This window comes from Ictalurus punctatus, chromosome 1 (genome assembly GCF_001660625.3).
Source record: "Ictalurus punctatus breed USDA103 chromosome 1, Coco_2.0, whole genome shotgun sequence".
NCBI classification, from domain to species: Eukaryota; Metazoa; Chordata; class Actinopteri; order Siluriformes; family Ictaluridae; genus Ictalurus; species Ictalurus punctatus.
Window position 1 is genome coordinate 3114426 of NC_030416.2, and position 23277 is coordinate 3137702.

Sequence of the window (23277 nt, forward strand, 5' to 3'; positions counted from 1 at the left end):
AAAGTTTAAGAGATGATCGTCGTTAAGTCTGCTATTAGCAGCCGCAGTGAGTTCAACACATTTGCAAACCTATATATTTGCTATTATCACATCTAACTCAAGTTAGTTGACTCAGTGATGCCGATGGAGAAGTTGATTTCGATGCAATTTTCTTGAAACATATAAAAATGTGGTAAATGGTGGAAAAAAAGTGTAACAAAAATGTAAGTTTTCTATATTAAAATGCTACATAGTTTTTGTTTACCAATTTGCTCTATTTATAGGCTCCATGATAGCTTAAATAACTTGAATACTCTTTTAGCTGGTTGGTATGCTTAATGATTATCTAGCTCAGTTTCTTAGCAAGGAAATAGTTTTCATGGGCTAGATATTGCATTGTACAAATCACAAGAGGTTGAGGCAACATTGCTGTCAAAGGTAATTACTGATGTAGAGAATTAGCATGTCAGAGTCACCAAGGGTCACGAAGTCAACAAGGACATGTTAAAAGCAACAACAGGAATATGGAACTGTCTGTAGTACTAAAAATGTTGCTATAATCTTGCATGTGTGTATTGTGGTTCCAGTGATCTGGAACATTCAGTAGAAGAAATGAAGACAGGGGCAGGGCTAAACCATCATTTGGTAACAGAACAAGAAGTGGAACAGAAAATTCAAGAGCTCCGGAGGCTTGGAGAGACCCTGACCAAACTTAAGAGTGAGTGCAGGAACAGATCATTCACAAAAACTGGCCAATCAGAGAGCAGGATGATGCTCAGAGTGAGATCCCAGACTGATCACTAAAAACAGCAAGGACTTAAAATATAATTCTGTTCAGAATTCATTCATGTGGGGGTGTGCGTCTCTCCAGATCAGTTCCCGACACTGCAAAGTAAAATGCGCGTGGTGCTACGAGTGGAGGTCGAGGCAGTGAAGTTTCTGAAGGAGGAACCTCTGAGGCTTGATGCTTTATTGAAACGCTGCAGAAATGTCACAGATACACTCGCACTGCTGAGGAGGTAATGCATACACACTCACACACACATGTTTTAAAAAATCCACAAATTCACTCACATGGCTAAGGGGACATTAAGCATACATACCCAGACATGTCTATGTCTGCACACAGGCAGGTATCAGAAGGCCTATGGAAGACTCCGGAAGACTTCAGCAGCTGCAGCGATGTTGACTTTACAAAGAGCTGTGATCTGGACATCCTAACAAGCCCTTCTCTGACCAGCCTACCTGACTTCACAGGCACTTTAACAGGCACTTCTGGTCTGTCAGGCTCCTTGACGAGCAACTCTGCCAGCATAGGTACTATATTGCACTTATATAATCGATTAGGTTAGAGGTTCCCTACCCTGGTCCTGGAGTGTCACACGAAAATGTGAAGGACTTGGGGTACTGCAGGATCAGGGTTATGAACCTGTGGATTAGGTGATGAGCTACTGTAATTATTACCCGGATGTTCTTCTTAAGAAGTACATCAGTGTAAACTTTTTATACGATCCTGTAAATTGACTCAGCTTTCTTTCCAGTCTCTGGTGCCGGTCTGTCTAGTGCCCTTGGCACCAGTCTAGGCTTGAGTCTGAGTGCCACTGCTGGTTTAGCAGGCACTACCACTCTTGGGAACTGGCTGGCAAGCACATCAGCTGTGGACAGCAGCATGCCTGAGCAGGACGGCACCTCCGCATGCACACCGAAGAGTCGTGGCATCGAGGATCTACCTACACGGAGAGAAACGGACAAAAGCGTGTCCGTGGAAGTCCGTTTGGTAACACAATTTTCTGGTATTGTGTTACTGGCACAGTATGTGTGCTTGCTCTGCAATTTTTCGCTCTCATTGCTGAGCTTACATATGAGATTAGAATTAAAACAGATCTTCAGTATATGCAAGGTGAAGAGGGTGGAAAAGATACATTAGATGGATGACAAGTTGATAACAGAGCAAGTGTGCATCCTTGCCTCTTGGTAACAGTGTTCTTCTGGTGCTCTTTTGATTATGTTATCTTGATGCATCCTCACTATTTAGGATGGACTTATATTTTATGATGCAATAACACACCAAAACTTAGATTTTTCAATGGCAAGACAAAAAAAAACAACCTCTGACTGACTGTTTTAGAACTTTAACCAGCCCGTGCTGTCAAATTAATCCCCCTGAACCAGATCTTGCCGAGTCAAAGGGGGTTGTGTGTTAAACTTCAGGGCAATGTTACCTGGAGTTTAGTACTCCTAGTAGGGCCACGTGTGGTGAATCTAATGGGAAATGTCAGACAATGACCAATCTCAAAGACCCCATGAACATGTGATTGCATCCTGCCTGGATTGAGGTTACAGAGACTTGCAATTAGAGTCAGTCCTAGGTGTGGTGTCCACAGCCACATCCGCTTGCAGTGCAAGCAATGATACTAAACATTTTAACTTGGGCGGTATCTCTCCTAGTCTAAAGTTCTCATATAATACGACCCAGATGGGTCCCAAGGTAAGGTTTTATCTTGATGGAGTGTATTTTGTGCAGTTCATACTAATCAACCTTGTGGATAGTAGGAGAGGTGCTTGAGAGTGACTCCAGAAACTACAGAAATCTTGTTCCTCCACAGGGTAGTAGGGCTTAATCTTCTTGATAAGGTAAGGAATCACCCAAGTTCTAGCGCCAGTTGAAATGATAGTGCTAGGACTTGCTGTGGAGATTATATGTCACAGTTGGCCTCTGGCCACAGAAAGCACATTAAATCTACATATACCGACATTATTTATTCGCGTGTGTCTAGGCAGCGGAACGTGATTGGGAAGAAAAGCGAGCAAGTTTAACCCAGTTCAGTGCCCAAGACATAAATCGTCTCTTGGAGGAGACACAAGCAGAACTGATGAAGGCCATCCCTGATCTGGATTTTGCTGCCAAACAGATCACCAAACCTGCTGTGCCCCCAAAACCACAGCTGTCCTCTCTACCCAAACCTGCCTCACCATCCTCCACACCAAGCTGTACACCTGAACACCAACCGGGAAAGCCACCACCTAAACCAGCTGGCAAGGATGGCATTCAACGAAGAGAATCCGGTAAGATATTTCCCTAGTGATTCTAATTGACCCAAGCTTGGACTAATCTATGACAATTAGATATTTGAAGGTATTTCATTCTAAAGTAAAATGGATATGCCTCAAGAGTTATGTCCTTTAAGCTAGAGACCCTGACCTTTGTTTTTCTGGCAAAAGATACTACAAATGTGGCAACCTGGTAAATCCATTTTCTAAGTAGATTATATTATATAAAGTAAATTCTAGAGTAGTTTGGACCATCTGGCTACTATCAAGACCTTCATTTATTTATTTTTTTATTTTTTTACAAACAAAGTTTCCATAATCCATTGTCAGCTGTATGTTTGCATCATGTAATGTGTTGTAAAACTGGTTTAGCTAAACACTGCAAGTTTGAGTCCCTGACCTTCTTTGCCAAAGAAAATCTCTAAATTTTTTTGTCCTTGTGTTTGAGGTTGCTATAATCAACATGTCAGAATTTTGCTGCTGTAATGTCTCTGAATGAAAGATCTATCATTTGTTATAATATTTGCAATACCAATATCTCAGTGGGTTACATCATACTACTAAGACCAATCTGACCAGTCTATCTTGTGTGCATCTGTTTATATTGTGTGGACTGAATGGACCAAAGGGGAGCTAACCGTTCCACGGTATCGAACAGAGAAGCCGTCCAAGTCTCCACCACCTCCACCGCCACGTCGCAGTTTTCCATCAGGGCACAGGCTCACGACCAACAGCAGTGGCGAAGTTGTCATCGTTAACAAGAGTGTTAATGTAAGGAATACGCTTATTGTTATTATGTTTGTTTTTTTTAAATCCATAATGTGCTCTGCAAAAAAATAAAATAAAATTATATATATATATATATATATATATATATATATATATATATATATATATATATATATATATATATATATATATATATATATATATATATATATATATATCTATATATATATATATATATATCTATATATATATATATATATATATATATATATATATATATATATATATATATATATATATATATCTTTTCTTGATTTGTTGTTACAACCCTGCTGTACTTACTGTGGGTGCCTAGCTTGACCGGTTCACAGTTCCAAACGCACTGAAAATAATTAGCATATTCAGCTATCTCATTTACATATCGCATCCTCCCTCTAATTTGCATGCGAAATGATTCACACAATTCGTCTTTCAAAGTGACCTGCAATACACAATTAATATTTCTGTAATTTATACAATTTCACATGCTAATTAGGACTTGATTTGGTTATTTGGCATCTTGGGAAATCAGGGGCATGATGTTTAATGTCTTGTTTTGCCTTCTTCACATTCTATTGTTTTAATCTGCTGAGTTTAATAGCAAGCTAACCAACTAGCTAACTAACAGTTGAAAATTACAGTATAGAATTTCTCCGGGACTTAAGTACTTTACTCAATTTTTAAAAATAAAGTCAACTGTACCAAATTAATTTTGGAAGCTTTATAATATGCACATTTTATACATATTTTTTCACAACTTCACCGCTTATGTCTGACCTTCGATTCACCTATATTTATTCAGATTTATACAAATTGGAACATTGAAACATGGTAAATATCCAAAAATAGCACAAGATTTTGGTTTAAAAAAATATGTGTAAAAGAGGTAAGGACTGTCTTTTGAAGTGAATTGTGTAATCGTAATATTTGTGAAACCATTTGAAGATATCCTGGTTATGTCCAAACCCTCCTTTACTGTCTGCTCTCTACAGAAAACTGAAAAGAACGAAAACTGTGAGGAGTCAGATGCACAAGTCCAGTCTCAGACGCCACCTGTTAAACTCAGACGACCTTCGACCTCTGAAGGGCCTCGGCCCTCCTCCACGCCGCCGGTCATTGCTGCTTCTGGGATGAAGGAGGATGAGGATGAGGAGGAGAAGATCATGGCAGAGCTTGAGGTAACATATGGGTGAAAAATTTGTGCTGAAGGTTTAGGTAGTGTTCTGGGAAAAAACAAATCCTGTTCTCATAAGATTTTTATTTATTTTTATTGTTATTATTATTATTATTATTATTATTATTATTATTATTATTATTGGCATGATGCTACATTTGTTATTTGTTTTATAGAAATTGGTCCCTTAAGCATTATTATATAATTGTCATCTATCATCCCATTATGTTTTTTTGGACTTGTATTTCTCCACTAATTATTCTTCACTAAATTAGTGAAGAATAATTAGTGGAGAGATGTAATTACACGAAAATGTAAATGAAGCAACCAATTAGCAGCTTAACAGTGGTCATATCTCAATTTCTCCTTACACACATACACACACTCATACACCCACATGGCAGATCTTCCAGCCAGCACTGGTAAAGCCCGTCACCCCCAAGTCCATCAGCCTCCCACAGACCACCAGTCCCGAGAGCAGCGGTCCCAGTTTGGGCCTGTGGACATGCAGCAGTTTGTGGTTAGAGGTAACCGGTTAATCCACCCTCAAAACCTCCCGGGTTTCCTTCTGCTTAGATCCTAATGCTCATGATATACTGGTACACTGGCATCTTTTTTGAGACAATTTCTATAGAGTTTTATACTACATTGCTGTTGAATTGTTGAATCTGATTGGTCAGAAGGGGCTGGTTCTATAGGAACCCCTTACAGAGGGACTTGTATGGTCGACGCACCCTTTCTGCCACGGAGGATGTTGTGCCTTCTTGGTAACCTGACAAGCTGCATTTCCTTATTAACCTTAAGACGCATCGAGGAAATGATCGTTTGTAGCTTCTGTTACATAACTGCTATGACATCACTGCAGATGCTACCCAATGTTGAACTTGCATATAAACGCATAACACGTTACAATTGTTTAATAAATAAAAAATGTTGGCAAATTTCTGTGGTACGAGTGGAATAAAACACTTCATTATGTGCTTTAATAGGAAAAGAACGAATGAATGAAATAACGCAAAATCAAGGAAACTTCGCAATATTCGCAGGAGTGTGCGATTTTATTTTATTTTTTCTAAATTATCGCAGGTTTTGGGCCAAGATGTGTCATGTGATGCCCTACGTTTCAGCTAAAATGTCTCATTCAACACAACAAACATCACAGCGAAAGACAATTTCGTGCAATTGCAAGTTCACCAATTCAACACAAAAAAACGCCAAAAATTGCATCACAACCTTTGGAAAAGAAAGTCACAGCAAAATTAAGCATTTTTGGCAATCACACACACACTATTTTATGACTATTTTAACTGGTCAGTTTTTTTATTTTTATTTTAAATAATTGTAATGTAACTGGACAGCTGGCTCACAAAGAACATGACCTTTAAGTATTTAGGTCAACGATCAATTCAGAAGACCCTTTATTTTTTAAATATATGTAGCTTTACGCTAGTGCTGAACCTCTCTTGCACTTTTTTTTTTTTTTAAAGGTGAATGAAATAAATAACTCAGTATTTTTATTGTAGATTAAAGATAAAGCACTTTGTCATTTAACTAACATGCCTCAAAAATATCCCAGTATATGATGGGCATGAAAGGACTTTTTGTCCTCTCTATTTTCATAGCTCAAACTGTCAGAGTCTTCATCTCTTCCTTTTCTCCTTTTTTATTCTCTTTGTTGCTTTCTGATTCAAATAAGCTCAAACAGGAATTAACATCATTAAAATCCAACATCTGCAACAGAAAAAGTTCCCCTTTATATTATATTATTGCTGTTTGTTACATGTCAAAAATATGTACATTGTAACATTTTTATTACAAATATTGTTATACCTCCTCTTTTTTTTCGGCTCCTCTTGAATTTTTTGTTTTTATCTCTACAGGCTTTTTACACCACAGTGCTATTGAGTTCTGGATTCTGATTGGTTGAATGCTGTTGATTCATTTTCTGTAACAGAAATTCAGACAGTTGTTTCTTCTAACTTTTCTACAGTAACAATGTGGACCCTCCACATTACAATTCCACAATCACAAGTGTGTGATTGTTGAGGTGGTGAAGTTTTCTCTGCGGACCATACTAAAGAACACTTTCTATAAAATAATCATCGGTAATATGTTGTCTCATGTATTTTTTCGTAAGTGCATATTTTATGCTGCACGACCTTCAGATAACCTCTACAGGTGTAAACTCCGCTAAGCAACTTCTGGATCCCACGCTGTTTTGCTTAATTGCTCTGTTGAACCACTTCATCCTGGGCGGTTTGTGTAAGAGTGTTTTGGTTGCTTTCTTGTTGGCTGGTGTAATTTACCACAGTGTCAGATTCGCCGTTTAGACATTTCACGCGTGGGCGAGCGACACACAAAGTGTGTGCTTTCTGTTGTTCACGGCGTCGGGTAATATGTTATGGCGAACTCCCGTGGTGGAACTGTCATAACAGAAGAGAGTGGAAATAGAAATCGTTGTGCGTTTTTGTTTTTTTAAAAACATATATGCTAGGTGCCAATCTGCTTTTCCTTTATTATCCTACTTTTTTATAGATAGTGAACTTCTTTGTTTTTCTTCTTGTCTTCCAGCACTTTTTGTGTGTGTGTTTTTTCTCCCCTCCCTGTCCAGAATGCAGGCACTCCTCCAGGTTCGGGTAAGACGTTGTCGTCGTCGTCATCGTCGTCGTCTCGCCTGAAGCAGCTGCAGCAGAGCGGCTTGGAGCACAAAAACAGGAAGCAGCGCGAGCAGCAGGGCCAGCAGCAGGTATTTCACTTCTAACAGCTACTGGCGCTAATGCTTCCAACCAAACCTGACGCCAAGCTAGGACTGAGCGCTACCTGCTTATGCTAGCACTGTACCCGATGAAGCTTGCTAGCTGTGCGCTAGTCTGTTTTTTCGCTAGCACTTAAGGACATTTGAAGTCGACAGCTAAGCACAATTAGGATCACCTGTGACGTCTAAACGTTTTCGACCATGGGCATGATGTCTACCTCTCTGCAGGGGGTTCAAACGTTCAGCAGACCCCATTGTCTTTTCATTTAAGCGTCTTATTATATTGCTGCCAGGATTTTTTTTCAAAATTTTTTTTTTTTGCTTCCTCCATCTTCTTCATAAACAGCACGCTTCACAGTCATGCTGCGAGATCACACAAGCTTCCTGCGATGCACTAATGTGTTACAAGAGAGCCTCAAAAGACAAAATAACCGCCGGGTCACGTTGCTCACATACCGCGCTCACTTTTATTTTCTCCTTCTCTCTCACTCTTGTGTATGGCTGCAGTCCACTGAGACTGATTCCAGTACACTGTGTCGACGTTTACCTTTTGTTAAAAGGGTTATTTAATCTTTTCTGTCATTACAAACTGCACCCAAGGGCTTCCTGCTTTATACGTCTAAAGGGTTTTTGCCCTTGCATCATCTTCCCTACGGACTTTAGCCAACATACAGCTCTTTCTAGTACAGTATGCTGTGAAAAGAAAAGAAAAAATCAAGCCGGCATTTGCATTGGTGGTGTAGCGTACTCAGCTGTCTTGTCAAGATCAAATGAATACGATACGTTTATAACTTTTCCCTTACCTCAAGACGAATTTGTTGTTTAGTTTCTTTGTTCAGAGGGCAGAATTTGACTGATTCACAAACTAAATACAAAACCATTGGTGTAGCTATCTCAAGCTATACAAATTCTATATGGCAATGTCTGAAAGCTGCCACTAGGTGTCCTCGCGTCCTAAGCCAAAAACCTATCCAAATGCACCTCTTTTTATTTTACATACATTAACTGCACCATAATTCGATGAGTCTTTGTTGCTTCAATTCAACAAGAATCTTTCTTGGACTAATATCACATGTGCACTGCCATCTAAGGTTCCGTTGATTCACTTGTAGCATTTGAACTAAATCAGCAGTCAAAGCAAACTTGGATATAATTTAGTGAAAAGTAATTCACAGAAAGGGGAAAGCACACAGGACGTGAAAGACATGCTTTTATGGTTGTTTTCGCGATGTGATGACTTTATTTTGGTGGACATTTCCTGTTAATTCAAAATCAATCAAAATCATGGAGGCGGTGCTAATTGCTACGTAGCACTGGCATAACAGACTTTTAATGGTCAACATCGATTAAAATTGTCCTCACATCCACTTCTAAGCTTGTAAGATATGAAAATAATAATAATAATTCACCGTATTGATGGTTTAAAATGGACTAAACTAACATTTCTGAATTAAAAAAAAAAAACAGTTTGAAAGGAGAAGAAGAAATCAGAAGGTGGAGACGAAAAGAAAAAGCACTCCAGAGATGATACAGAGAAAAGGGAAACACTCCAAAGACTCTCGAGTGACTCTTATCTGCGAGGGCAGCTTTTCAAAGTCACAGAATACCAGCTATTGCCAAAGAAAGAAATTCATCGAAAAGGAGAGAGAGAGAGAGAGAGAGAGAGAGAGAGGCAAGATGGGATAGGACAAGCAAGCAAGCACTGAGGGAAACAGTATTAGAGAGAGGGGTTAGGCCATTAGCTATCTCTGAAAACATTAGCTAGCGAGCTGACTGACAGCAGTCCACTGAGACTGGTTAATCCTCCGTAACCAATCCAAGGAGGAAATAGCGACAGTGGAAAACACGAGGAAGAAAACTGGAGAGGAACCAGACCTCAAAAAGGGAACACGTCCTCTTCTGGGTGATGCGGAATAGTGGAATTACTGTATACAGGTGTAGAAAAGCAAAGGCAAACAGTACAATATGTGTGAGCAGACAATCTTTATGCCTGTCTTGTGTACAAATCTACAGTAGCAATTGTGTGAGACATTTTTTTGGGGGGTATCCATGTGGGACTATCTACAAAAGCAGAAGGTAGGAAGATCCAATCAGAATTAGAGCATTAGGAAAGGCACCTTCACTTAAGAGAAAAGCTATTTAACTTTGGGCTCAGCAGTGTGTTGGTTGTTGCGCGTAAGGCCAAAGTGTGTGAACAAGTTAGATAAAATTGATGCAATGTGAAAGTAATGGTAACCAAATGTGTCTTTCATGTCCTGCACCCTTTCCAACTCACCGAAGGGGAAAGGACGTGGGGCGTGAGAAAGTAGCAGTTACTTTTTCAACTTTATCTAGGTGAATGTGTGAGCCTACGTGTGAATTTGTGAGCCTTGATCTTGTGAGCCAATAGAAATGAAGTGGGCGGGGCTGTGGTCTCTTTGGCCAGTAAAAAATTAAGGTGCTGAGAATTATTAAGACCTCTTGGCACACTTATGCTTGGTGCATATCTTATATCTTATACATAGACTATAATGGAAATGTATAATATTTTAAATATCATTGAAATGTATAAGCTTGTCGACCCAGTCCTCCTACAGTGCCCATATACAGTAACTTGGCCCGATAAAGAAACAAAGCAAGCCTTGAGACGGAGCCAGGGATACCTCCCAGGAGATTTATTGAGGGGACCTTGACTTGGGTGTGTTAAAATCAGTACTGGAGGGCACGTCTGGATTTAGATAGTTTCATCCAGCCTGTCTGAAGAATGTGGCTAAACGTTCACCGAACCCTAGCTAACCATTCAGTCACCATTTGTCACCACGCACTGTGTGATGTGAGCATCACGGACAAAACCTCAGCATGACGCAGATGCCAGCCATCTGTCAGAGACGAGTTAGAGCCAGCCAGCTTCTACGCTTTTTACCCAGCCAGAGGTCAGGCTAATTTGGCATGCTACAGTAGCACAGAAAAACAGCCTTTATATGGGTCTGTAGCTTAGTAGCAATCCTGCTAATAAATCTAATTAGTCCTCTGTCTGTCAGCCATTTTGACTAAAGAAAGCAGCAGCATGACTTGTTAGCCGCCATGGCTGTGCAAATTAGATGGCAGGGATGTTTTATTCATGAAAAGTCAAATGGATTGCTCCTAAATATCACAAAGTCCTTGCTTAACATCTGAAGGTGCCACTAGACAGGTTTTGGCTTTTGTGAACAATTTATATTGTGTGTGTGTGTGTGTGTGTGTGTGTGTGTGTGTGTGTGTGTGTGTGTGTGTTTTCATGATTTAAGCCTATGTGCTTGTGTAAGCCTAAGTTGTTTTGCTTAGCAGAACCCTAGCTCTTTTGAATAGTCACATAACAAAAGCCCCGGTGGAAGAATATATCGTTAAATAATGATCAAAAGAATAAAAAGTTTCACAAGGGAAGATATGAAATGTCCAGAGGTGAAATTAGTTGGCAGGAAGTAGCTTTAATCTCAGACATGTACCTCAAAGCAGATGCTCGACTCCTCTGGAGAATGTTTGTTTTCGTAGCGTTTGCCTCAAGCCGACTTTGTTTGTTTTGGTGCTGTGTTGGGAAATTTCACTCACTCTCCACACGGTCTCAGAGGCACACTGTTAGACTTCTAGAGGTTCAGAGAGACTGAAGGATCATTCAGCTTGCTTAACATTGTGATACCTTGCTTACTTTTAAAAGCTAGGACATTTGTTGGGGTTTAAAGAAGGATTTCCAACGACTATGCTAGGTGGCTAATTAAAACAACAAAAACAATCTGAACTCATGCTTGAGCAGACTGAAAGACGTGTCAGGAAAAAGCCACTGTACATGCATACACAATACATGATAATGTATGACAGACGTTTTATTAAAAGGAATGATTCAGCAAAAATCTAACTCACCCTAAATTCACACTAGCGAGCGACAAAGCAACAGACAGATTATTCCATTTGATTGAACCTATGGTTTAGACCCTGCTTACAACTTTAGTTCCTACCTGCAATTAGTTCCCATTTACTGTAGAAGTAGCAGAGCTCCTTGGTGATGGTGGTTTGGCGTTCAAGTAGCTAGTACAGTTGGCTTGCTTTGCTGGTCTACCAACCAAGCTAGCACAAGTAGTGTGTATGAATTGTTTCTTTGTCTGTAAGCGATACTGTATCCCATCAGATAAAAAATAAATAAATAACCAGTCACTACGTGCCACCAAGAAACAAACTACAAGTAATACAAGCAACTTGTCACTTGTTAGTGTGAATGTAGAGCTGCTAGAAATGTAGACCAATGAAGCTAGCTGAAATCTTTGCATAAATTTTTATGTACTTACATCAAATTACATTATTAATCTGCATAATCCGAGCAGTGATCTCCGGGGTCTAAGCACGTTTTGCAAGTTCATGCCAATTTACATAGAGACCATTTACATACAGTAAAGAGACCATAAATATACATACTGTTTCATGCTTCTTGATGCCAATTCAGTGCTGACTGTGTGAATTACTTGCTGAAAGCTGATTGGCTGATGGCGGCAGTAACATACTCATGGTTGCGACGGATCCAGAGCCTATCCCAAGAACCAATGGTTTTGTAAACTAACAGGAATGGTCCGCTATTTTAGCCCTATCAAACTCCCAGGAAAGTGGGCGGGGCCAAACTTCCATTCCTTACTCTCGTAGCTTAATATATTTCTGATTAGTTTCAGCGTAATTCTCAAATAATCTATAGTAGTCACTGTATAACATGCTTTATAATGAAAAACTGAATAACGAGGTCGATGTGTAAGTGATTAACATTACACTTAAATATGTACACACTGGCAATACCTGCTATAATGTAAAACTTTCGTTAGCACGTTAGTCTCAAGTCTTTAATGGAAATGTCAAGAAGCAATGTAGAATCCAAACACGCCTTGGCTGATCCACTACATTTTGAGGTAAAGGGAAAAATTGTGTTAATTTGATTACTTACCAAAACATCCCAAAGAAATATTCAACTCTTTTTTTTTTTTCTCTCTCTCCAGTCACAGCTAATTCCAGAATGCGTTATACATTTGAAGAATAGTTTTCAGTATGTTTTATTGAAGCTGAAAGTTGTGTCCAAGCTTTTAACCAGTACTGTATAGCAGGGAGTCCTCAAACACTGTTTGTGTGTGACTGTTTTTAGTTTTTGTTTTACAATTTTGGCCATAAGATCCAATTAACAGTTTTGTCTCTTGTCTTTTTTCTACCCTCGCTCACCTCTCCTTACTTGCTTGCTTCATGCTTGCACTTCTCTCCTCTGGCTAATCCACATTCTGTCATTGCTTAAACAATATGCACCTTTTTTGGCATGCGTCAGGCATAACCAAACGCTGCGCTTCATGCCCCAAAGACAGGAAAAGATACAAATTAAGGCCTACTCTCCTTCAAATAGAGTTTAGGACCTTAAACTTTTTTAAAAAAGAAAAGAAAAAGCAATCCTACTGAAGTGTAGGTCTAATATATAGATAGATTTGCTCTTTTTTTTTTTTCCTGAGGCATAACCCTTTTTGCAAACCAATTCCCATGTCCCTTTCTGGCCAATCACAGCCTCTTTCTCTCCTTACTGGCATGTCGCCATTAATTTCAGCCAATCACTGTCCTTCGCTCTGTCCTCCCCTGAGATCTGATCCCATCCAAGGTGATTAGACCATGAAGGTGATCCGTGAGGACGACGCATGCACCGGACCCTGAGTAGGATACTGAACTGCAGGCTTGCACATGTTATATCTAATACATTAGGGTAAGTTAGAGTAATTAATGTAATAATATATCACTGTATGTACAGTAAAAGAACATCGACATCAGCACCATGGGGTATTTAACCTGTAACCCATACACAGGCACTAAGTGAGCAAATGTTAATTAATGTATTGAGATCAATTAATGGGAAAACTGGCACCTCGTATAAGCGAAAAGGTTTAGCGACAAATAAAATGTATTTTTAATACAATTTTGCTTCTTTAGTTTTGGACTGGAGCTTAAAGTCTATGTATATAGCTAACATAATATAGCTAATATAATATAGCTAACCAGTACTAGACGTCTGTCTCACTCCAAAATCCTTTTCGTAAATAAATATTGGACCCTTCCTATACATAATTCTACGTTATTACGCTACGCAATGACATCATTAAGCTACTACGTTCACTAAGGAATAAAACACGATAGGGTGTGCTGTCATAGAAATAATAATAATCAACAAAGCCACCACCTGGAAGTTGATGGTTTTCCATTGACATTTACTTCCTCTCACGCCACAGCAATTTGCCAACGATTGCAATTTTTCAATTATTAATGAACGGCGTGCGTTTTACCCATTTACAGTTACGTTTATAGGATGCTGCGGAACGTCCACGAAACAAGTCAGTTCCTGTTATCGCTTATGTTATAGAAGCTACAAAAGGTCATTCCCTCACTAACCTCTCATTTTCTCTCTCTTGAAGTTAACAACAACAACAACAACAACAACAACAAACGTAGCTTGTCATGGTACAGAGAAACCAGAAAGCGCAAAAAACTAAACAAAAAAAAAAAAGGGAGACTTACAAAGAACGGTTAAATAAACTCTCTTTAAAGAAGCTTGACCATATCAATGATTAAACACTTTTCTTTGTTAAATCATAGACTTGTCTGCCAAGTCTCTGCGCAAGTTGTTACTATAGAAACGATAACATACTAGAACTAATGCATTAATATAAACCTGTATTCTGACTTGCAACTGCTGCTATAGAAAATTAATCTGAACCTTCCGACCAATCACAATCCAGAATTCAACAGCGCTGTGGTATAAAATCTTCCAGCCTGCCGTTATAAATCCAAGCTTAAGTTTTGGAGACGCTGTGTTGTAAAAACGTCATCAATGTATACTCGACCACCAGGTAGCTAATTTATTATTATTTATTAGATAGATTTCCATTGGTTGTTTTGCATTGTAGCTTCAGTGCACAAAAAAGAAGAAAAAAAAATGAAAAAAGCAAACGCGTCTTGGCTAATCAACTATTTTTGTTGGGTGAAAGGGAATATTATGTAAATTAAAATTTTTCGCCAAACCATACCTCTAAACGAGCGGAAAAGTAACAATTCTATAGCACTTACAGAGAGACCTCACTATACACAAAATACAGATCGTACGCAAATTAGAAACTAACTGTGATAACTGTGACTAATTTTAGATGTATTTATTACCAAAATTGTGTTTATGAAATATGCCTATATAGTGTTTGTATGATTAGAATCTTTTGTATTTTTGTATTTTAGAATGAAAGAGTGCACGGAAAATCTGAAAAAACGAAAAACATGAAATAATCGAAAGTAAATTAAAAAAAAAAAACAAAAGAAAAGGGAAAAAAAAGGGTAACCTATTGGGCGAGGTGCGCTTATTTTCAGCAAGAGTGTTACAGAAAGATACAAAGCTATATTCAATTAGAGTTCATCTTTCGAGTACATTCTAATAATTCTAATGAGGAATAACAACTGATTACACAGGAATCTGAGTGATAGTGATAAAACCCTATTTTCCCCCAAACACCAGTCATTTCAGTTATTTTTTTAAATCATTGAGCCTAACTGACAATAAGATCAGATTTGGATATTAATCAGATTAATCAGATGTTGGATATTAATTGGAACGGTTCCCGATTTTTCATTAAAATTTTTTATTTTGTGCTTGGATTTAGCTTAAAGACAATCAGAGCTGTTTTAAATGTGATTGCACGTGTATTTTACGCACTATAAGACGCACACAGAAAGCTCCGCCCCCTTTTTTGTCGCCGCATTTGTGGCATAGTTATTTTTTTGTTTTTACTTTTGTATACTGGTATAGGCTGGTAAAGTTTTTGACCTGTTATTGTTGCCATTCCATTTAGTTTTTGTGTTGCCATATTTCATTTCATTCTTTTCATCCCATTAGTGTTGCCATAGTTAAGGTCCGTATTGTTTTTGTCTCATTAGTGTTGCCCGATTTCAGGGCAGTATGTTCTCTTTTCTGTCCTATTAGAGTTGCCCTGTTACTTTTTGTCCCGTTACTGTTGTCACCGCATTCGTTTTTCTCTCGTTAGTTTCACCTTAGTTCAGGGCAGTATTGTATTTGTCCCAATAGTTTTGACTTCCTGTTTGTTTGTTGTTTGTCCTGTTTGGGTTCCCGTAGTTAAAGACTGTATTTAACTGTATGTTACTGTAGTTAAATGGTGTATTGTTTTTGTTCTATTAGTGTTGTTACTGTCTGGATTGTTTTATTCCCATTAGGTTTGCTGCCATGTTACTTTTTGGCCTGTTAGTGTTGCCATAGTTAAGGACTGTACTATTTTTTTAATACATTAGTAATACCATCCTGTTACTTTTTGTCCTGTTAGTGTTGCCTCCCCATTAGTTTCTGTCCCATTCGTTTTTGTCCTGTTAGTTTTACTGCAGTTGAGGGCTGTAATTTTTCTTCCATTATCCGCCCTGTTTAGGTTTTTTTGGGCCATTTTATTTAAACTTTAACCTTTGATCCAGCCCTGATATTAATCTGTTAATAAATTTTCCAGGCCATGAAGAGATCTATCTGATTTTTATGTTTTGCTAACCTTTGAATAACCCTCCAGTAACTGTGTCATACCTCTTGGATTAGCGGAGCTACCGTAAACCTGTTAACGCTTGTACGTACAGAAGAGAAACAAACACTGTTTTGCGTCTTAGAGTTTGGAAAATACCATGAATGAGACTTACTAAATGATTTATAATTGCAGTGGACTTTTAGTCGTTGCTGCTAGTCCTGCTATTGTGGATTTCACAACATTATCGACTCAGACACTGAGCCAGTTTGATTCACCTTTGAAAAGGTGGCCGCTGGCATAAAAAAAGAAGATATTTTCTATTATATGCATTGCACTTTTTAAAAAAAACTGATGTAATTCTTGGGTACTAGCCAACAAAAATCACCGAAGCATGACACAAGCTGATAAAGCACATGTAGGGGTGTCGGAATGAAAAGTGTAGAAAAACTTCAACTGTACATAGACTGTGCTATTCGAGTGTACTAATTTAGTGACTTTGTATGTAAGATTTTTTTTTTTTAAATATAAATGTTAATAACAAGATGTTAGTGAGAAAACAATCCGAGCTCACACAAAATTCGTAAGATTTCAAACAGGTGAACGCTATTCTGACACGCTTCATTCGGTTGACGTTTTACACCGACTCCGAACTTTAACTTACCCATTCGTACAAGGCGGCTCGAGTGAATTCTTACGAATTTTGCCGCTGTGAGACCACGTCGGTGAAACTGCATGTACAGTATACCTGAAGTCTGCATGCAGAAGCTGCTTTTTGAGTGTAAAATAGAAATGAGTTCTGTATAATAAAAAAAAGAAAGAAAAGATATTTTTTGTTAAAGATAGTATGTTACTGTATGTGTCGGTGGGCCGATCTCACTCGCTTTACTGTCATCTGTAACCTTATAACTAAAACAACTGTTCGAAACTGACGAACCACGAGCGATGTATTTGGCTAGTTAGGAGATATCCAGTAGCTCATCCATGTTAAAGAACGTGTCGAGTGTTTACAGAATAACCATGTGATTATAACAATAATGCACATTTTGACCAATATGAATACAGCTGTATTGAGAAATTATAATGCTGCTCTTGTGGGGGAAATATATATATATATATATATATATATATATATATATATATATATATATATATATATATATATATATATATATATATATAATATTTGAAACTTATGTACCAGAGACTGTTGGTTTTGTATATTACTGTTGTGTTTTTGTGAGTATTAAAGTGTTCAATCTTGTACTACGGTCTCTGAATGCTAATCTTTTTCATCCTGCTCTCTTTATCATCCTTAAATTTATTACTCTGTATGTATTACAGAAATCAAGTGAAAATTTGGTCACAATAGTGTCCCGGTGTAATAATTTACACTTGCAATTGAAATGATTCAACCTCCCATTGCAAATCAGGTTTATTGTCAAAATTGACAGACTTTCAGCTGAAGAAATCAAACAAATGCAATTGAAATAGTTTCCCCAAATTCAACTGAAAAGGCAACTTATAATGACTTCTCCAGTCTCAGAATTATTCACCCCCCTGAATAAAATGTCATGCCGTCTGTGAGGAAGCTTGGGCGTCAATGGACCTTCCAACAGGACAATGATCCCAAGCATACCTCAAATTCCACCAAGACTTGGTTGCGGAAGAAGTTCTGGAAGATTCTACGGGGCCATCACAGTCACCTGCCTTGAAAATCTCTGATGGGATTTGAAGAAGGCGGTTGCAGCAGGCAAACCCAAGAATATTACTGAACTGGAGGACATTGCTCATGAGGAACGGGAGAAGATTCCTCAGGAACGCTGCAGAATCTCTGCATCTCGTGTGCAGCAGGTCATAACAGCAAAAGGAGCTCTACTAAGTACTAAAGATGCTTTCCATGAAGGGGTTGAATAATTTTGAGACTGGAGAAAGCATTATAAGTTGAATTTGCAGTTGAATTTGGTGAAACCGCTTGAAGCATTCGTTGTGTTGAACTATTTCATTTGCTTTTGTTTGATTTATTCATCGCAAACAGCTGAAAGTCTGTACATTTTGACAATAAACCTGATTTGCAACAGGGGTTGAATCATTTTGATTGCACAGTAGCTGTACATATAATTTAATACACCCACCCACCATTTCAATAGTAGTACCTGTACACCTGCTCATTCATGTGGCAGAAGCACAATGCATAAAACCATGAAAAAATTTCTGTGAGTGGAAGCGCCTTGTCGATGAGAACGGTCAGAGGAGAACGGCCAAGCTGGCGGTGAGCAGAAAAGCATCTCAACACATCAAATCTTGAGGCAGATGTGCTAAACCATCAGAATACCACATGACATTGCGCTCCTGCAAGCCAAGAACAGGACAATGATGCTCCAGTGGTGAGTGTGTATATAATTTATAATAATGTATAGTAGGCTATATATCATTTTACAGTCTCTATTTGCCTTGTCAGGTAGGGAAGTCGCAGTGTCCGAGCACCGTTTGAAGCAGGATATTTGATCTGCAATGAGTGCACAGGAAAAAGGTTGCTAGTGTGAGATGGGAGAAAGGAGGCAGGGCTTCCAGGGAGGTGTCGGTTAATATCGGTGGGTTTAAAACACTTACACAGCTGTCAATTATTCAAGAGTCAGATATCAGCTGGCTGTCATTGTTACTGGGAGGTGGGATTTTGTTTTGTGTGTGTTCAGTGATAACTCGTACCAACATGCTCTGATCTATATGTGTATAATGATTATGATGATATTGATTATTAAAAAAAAAAATTACTGCAGAAGAATACTACTGGCACAGCGGGCAGCGTTGACGACCTTACAGCTCCAGGGTCCTGAGTTCAATCCTGAGTGGAGTTCCTGTGCATATTAGATCTATTATTGTCTTTGTCTGTCCAATGTATAGTTGGTGTCTGCTGCATTGTCTGATCCTGCTGCACTGTATGTTTTGGTGTTTACTGTGGTTATAGTTGGTTTGAGTTTTTTTGGTTATTTTTTTACTGTTTAATGTTGCACACTGGAACCAAACAAAACCTATTCTTGTGTGCACAACTTGAATGCAATAAATTGTTTCTGTTTATTATTGCATTCTACCTACACACACGTTATTACCATGTCGTGACTGTTACTACTTACACAGCATTATTACTATGTTATTACCCTTGTATTCCCATGATCCAAATTTTTTATTGCCAAATGTTATAACTGTGCTATAGGAACACAACTGTTAGCGTGTAATCATTACTGTGTACTTATCATAACCAAAGAAGCCCATCTGCATGTCACTGGATGTCATTTATTGATTGATTGATTGTGGTTACATGTACATAAAGCAACGGTACCCAATATAAAAACACTTTTTCGTTCCAACCGGTCGGTACATAAGCAAACATGCTCTTGAAAATATACTGAGGCGTTAATGTGCATCCGAATCAGGACAATCTTTTGAAATCGAAGCTTCCCAAGCACGATGATCACAAAGCGCTGTTTTAAATACAGCGTGATAAAAATGCAGTTCATGCAGAATAATCAATCAAATCTGTGACACTGAATTTGACAAATCTTGATTGTTGATTGTACGGTTAAGCTATGTTCTATTACTCGTAGCCGAAATAAATAAGTAGAACTACGTGTGTGTATGTGTGTGTGTGTTAGAGAGAGATGTCTGAAGACACTTGCAGCTTCTGTGCCGGTTTCCATTTGTAGCTGCGTCTTCCTCCGTCGGCTCTTATGTAGGGCTGATTTCTCAGACCTGTACACACACACACACACACACACAAAATCACTGCAAAATTCAAACACTGCCTAGTAAAAAGGCATAAACAGGTGAAATCACTACCAGAGAAACAGAGAAAGAAGTCTATGAAGGACTCAAGTCATTGAAGTTGGAGTCAGAGAGCAGCCGGGACGAGCGCTTCCCTGAACGAGCCGTGAAAGGAACAGCTTTCAAAGCTGAGAGGTAGAGAGACGAGACGGTGAAACAGAATATTTCAGAACGTATAAGAACCGAGTCTTAAGAGGAATGAACAGGAAAATGGAAAGCTTATATAGACAGACAAAAAAGGTGCACTCAGGACTCTGTAAAGGTGCTAATGTTTCTCTAACTCTAAGCTCTGGTGACGTTTGAGCCCTGACCTGTGATGATGTCCTCGATGGTGCCGTCCTTGCCCTCACGCATCAGAGGGGACACCTGTCTTCGCTTCAGCTCCGCTATCAGGTCCACCTGCGCCAAGCGTGGCATCGTGGGCACCTGCCGAACAGTGAGAAAGAAATGTTTATTGACAGGTTTGCTCTGGTCTTTATTTTAGTGCTGTATTTCCAAATATGCCCCAAACATCAGCCATGAATTCCATCCATCCATCCATCTTCTATACCGCTTATCCTTTTCAGGGTCACGGGGAACCTGGAGCCTATCCCAGGGAGCATCGGGCATAAGACGGGGTACACCCTGGACAGGGTGCCAATCCATTGCAGGGCACTATCACATACACATATACACACCCATTCATACACTACGGACACTTTGGACATGCCAATCAGCCTACCATGCATGTCTTTGGACTGGAGGAGGAAACCGGAGTACCCAGAGGAAACCCCCGCATCACGGAGAGAACATGCAAACTACACACACAGAGCAACGGTGGGAATCGAACCCCCGATCCTGGAGGTGTGAGGTGAACCTGCTAACCACTAGCTAGCCATAAATTCATGTACCTTCATTTAGATTATTACTTTTTTTGCTATTCTTTTTTTAAAAAGATTTTTTTAACCCTACTCCCTAATCTCACTTTAGGGTTCCGGTCTCATTTTGATTACCGTTTTAAACCTCGATTTAATTAAAGTTTATTTGTATTGGGCTTTTAACAGAAATCCGGACATAGATTTGATCCCTATTGGTGTGGAAAATGCATTTCAATATAGTCCAGGGTTTTATGGTAAACACCTCAGTGTTTGTTTTAGTTAGGATGTAGATGTAGAAAAAGTTTGAATGTTTACACTGGATTATAATTTCTAATTATAACAACCCTTTAAGATTATTTGCAGTGTTGGAGTTCACTCTTTGTTGCAGGCCTGTTTAATACTTTTGTCTCTTTTGGTCGATAAAGTGCTTCTTTCAGGCAAAAATGGCCAAAAAGTGTCATCCCTAATAAATACGGTGAACTGATGTTAACTAAATTTATACATATGTGCACTATATACTTGTTTACTGTTAAACACAGTTAAATCAAATATTTCACATGAAATGAGTTTTGCGTCCTTCAAGCAAGAAAATCGAGACAAGAGTGCGCTAATGTGAAAATTGGCCGGGCTTACAGTGGTATGGGAAGTTCGAAACATCTCAGCAACTATCAATCATTCCAGATTCTTATGTCTCAGTCTCATCTACCTTTTTTAATTGGGGGAATAAAAGACTTCAAACTTACTCAAGGGTCTGTTTTGCGTATCATTCTTCAGGATTTTCGAAATGAGTAAATACTTTGGAATGTGAGGACAGAGTTTTCGATTTGGGTCGCAAATCATGACAACAAACACAAAGATGCTCTTTTGGCATCTTTTCCGATAATAAACCTCTAGTTTCTCTCTTGAGGCAGGTATTTTTTCCACTCTGTTTCTTTCTTTCCTCCATTTTTAAGCTTTTTAGGCCTGCTCTCTTATCTGTACCTTGCTTCCCATTTTGTCCGCGTCCAACATGGCCATCTCTTTGCTCTCGTCACCCCCGAAGAAACTGTCTCTCTTCCTTTGTACATTCTCCTGTTCAGCCATCTAGACAGAGACAGACAGATACATAACGTAAGTACTGAGACCGTACTGTCAGTGCAGTGCTGTATTTACAACAAACAACAAATCAGCCATCCAAGAGGACTTCATATTTTTGTGTAACCTACTGCAGTAAACTTGGGTCATAACAAGATACTACAGCATAGTATAACTGGTTTTTGTTTTACCTTATAAGCTTTAATGAACCTAATGAATATGAGGAAGAACATAGAAGGAGGAGTGGTTTTAGGATTTTCTCCAAAGTACTCCACCACTGATTCATACACCTCCTAAAAAGACAGAGAAAGACAGATGGAGGTGTTCTTTATGCTCATGCATATAAGTAGTCTCATTATGTAAAGTTATGTGAAGTTAAAAACGTTTTTAAAAACACACAAGAAGACATTCACACCTGTGCGGTTTTGGCGTCTTTAACCACGGCGTCCATCAGACCGCTGTTGTTGGACAGGAAGTCCCTCAGGATCAAATTATCTTTCTGTTCCTCGAACTCCTTCTGGGTCACTTCCATTCCTCTCTGGAGTGCACACACGTCTAATAAAATGCTGTCCAGAGACACTGAGAGGAAAAAATAAACATCAGTCAGACCTTAGGACACTGGCTTATTAACAAACGTGATAAGACAGAACATGTATGTATGTGTGTATATATATATATATATATATATATATATATATATATATATATATATATATATACATATATACAAACAATGTATATGTATATGTGTGTGAGCTCACCCATTGCTGCTTTGTCCATAAAGTGCAGCTCAGTATGAAAGGTGTGTAGATGTGGAAATTTCTCCTGTATGATGCTGACGAGGAAGTGCAGCAGCGTCTGTCTGCGGTCTGTCGACTTTGTGTCCAGGAGCTGAGCAAAAGCCACAGCGTAAGTATATAAAATATAGAAAAGTAATCAACAAAGTTCCAAAATCAGCGCATCACAAAGTGGTTTATTCCAAACCAATCACTTTATCACCGCATGTCTGTTATAAGATGAGTCAGGACACTGTTGGGTTTCTGTACGTAGAGTATTGTTTGTTTAGTTGCTGGTGAGCACGGCGATGGGAAAGGGGGAGACATGCACGCGTCACGACATGCACGACATGCACGCGTCACGGTTCTCTCGTGAACACATGTCGCGAAAAAGAAGATGTTTTGTGAATAAGGACTTAAATTTTAGGGGTTTTATAAGATGGGGATTACACCACTGGAGCCACGTTGATGCCTTTATGAACTTTTTGGTTAATATTCT

General features: G+C 38.8%; 2 protein-coding genes across 9 annotated transcripts in view; one reads left to right on the forward strand and one right to left on the reverse strand.

Moving 5' to 3' along the window:
- The window catches only part of srcin1b (SRC kinase signaling inhibitor 1b), a 56022-nt gene extending 38676 nt beyond the window's left edge, over positions 1 to 17346 (forward strand). For 2 of the 4 annotated variants that reach the window (XM_047162276.2, XM_053676313.1), the window contains 10 exons: positions 567 to 697; positions 851 to 998; positions 1109 to 1296; positions 1521 to 1756; positions 2757 to 3045; positions 3659 to 3801; positions 4791 to 4976; positions 5377 to 5499; positions 7584 to 7718; positions 13306 to 17346. In XM_047162276.2, the coding sequence (XP_047018232.1) occupies positions 567 to 697; positions 851 to 998; positions 1109 to 1296; positions 1521 to 1756; positions 2757 to 3045; positions 3659 to 3801; positions 4791 to 4976; positions 5377 to 5499; positions 7584 to 7718; positions 13306 to 13338 (1612 nt within the window). In that variant the 3' untranslated portion in view covers positions 13339 to 17346. Of the gene's footprint in view, positions 1 to 566; positions 698 to 850; positions 999 to 1108; positions 1297 to 1520; positions 1757 to 2756; positions 3046 to 3658; positions 3802 to 4790; positions 4977 to 5376; positions 5500 to 7583; positions 7719 to 13035 lie in introns of all 4 variants that reach the window. The other 2 variants (XM_053676264.1, XM_053676292.1) reach the window with 2 other exon arrangements.
- Positions 17347 to 19523: 2177 nt separating this feature from the next.
- The window catches only part of fmnl1b (formin-like 1b), a 29515-nt gene continuing 25761 nt past the window's right edge, over positions 19524 to 23277 (reverse strand). For 3 of the 5 annotated variants that reach the window (XM_017465814.3, XM_017465804.3, XM_017465824.3), the window contains 6 exons: positions 22764 to 22893; positions 22418 to 22581; positions 22194 to 22295; positions 21910 to 22011; positions 20383 to 20497; positions 19524 to 19999 (listed from right to left, as the gene is read on the reverse strand). In XM_017465814.3, coding sequence (XP_017321303.1) covers positions 19899 to 19999; positions 20383 to 20497; positions 21910 to 22011; positions 22194 to 22295; positions 22418 to 22581; positions 22764 to 22893 — 714 coding nt within the window. In that variant the 3' untranslated portion in view covers positions 19524 to 19898. Of the gene's footprint in view, positions 20000 to 20037; positions 20200 to 20382; positions 20498 to 21909; positions 22012 to 22193; positions 22296 to 22417; positions 22582 to 22763; positions 22894 to 23277 lie in introns of those variants that run through there. The other 2 variants (XM_053676441.1, XM_053676392.1) reach the window with 1 other exon arrangement.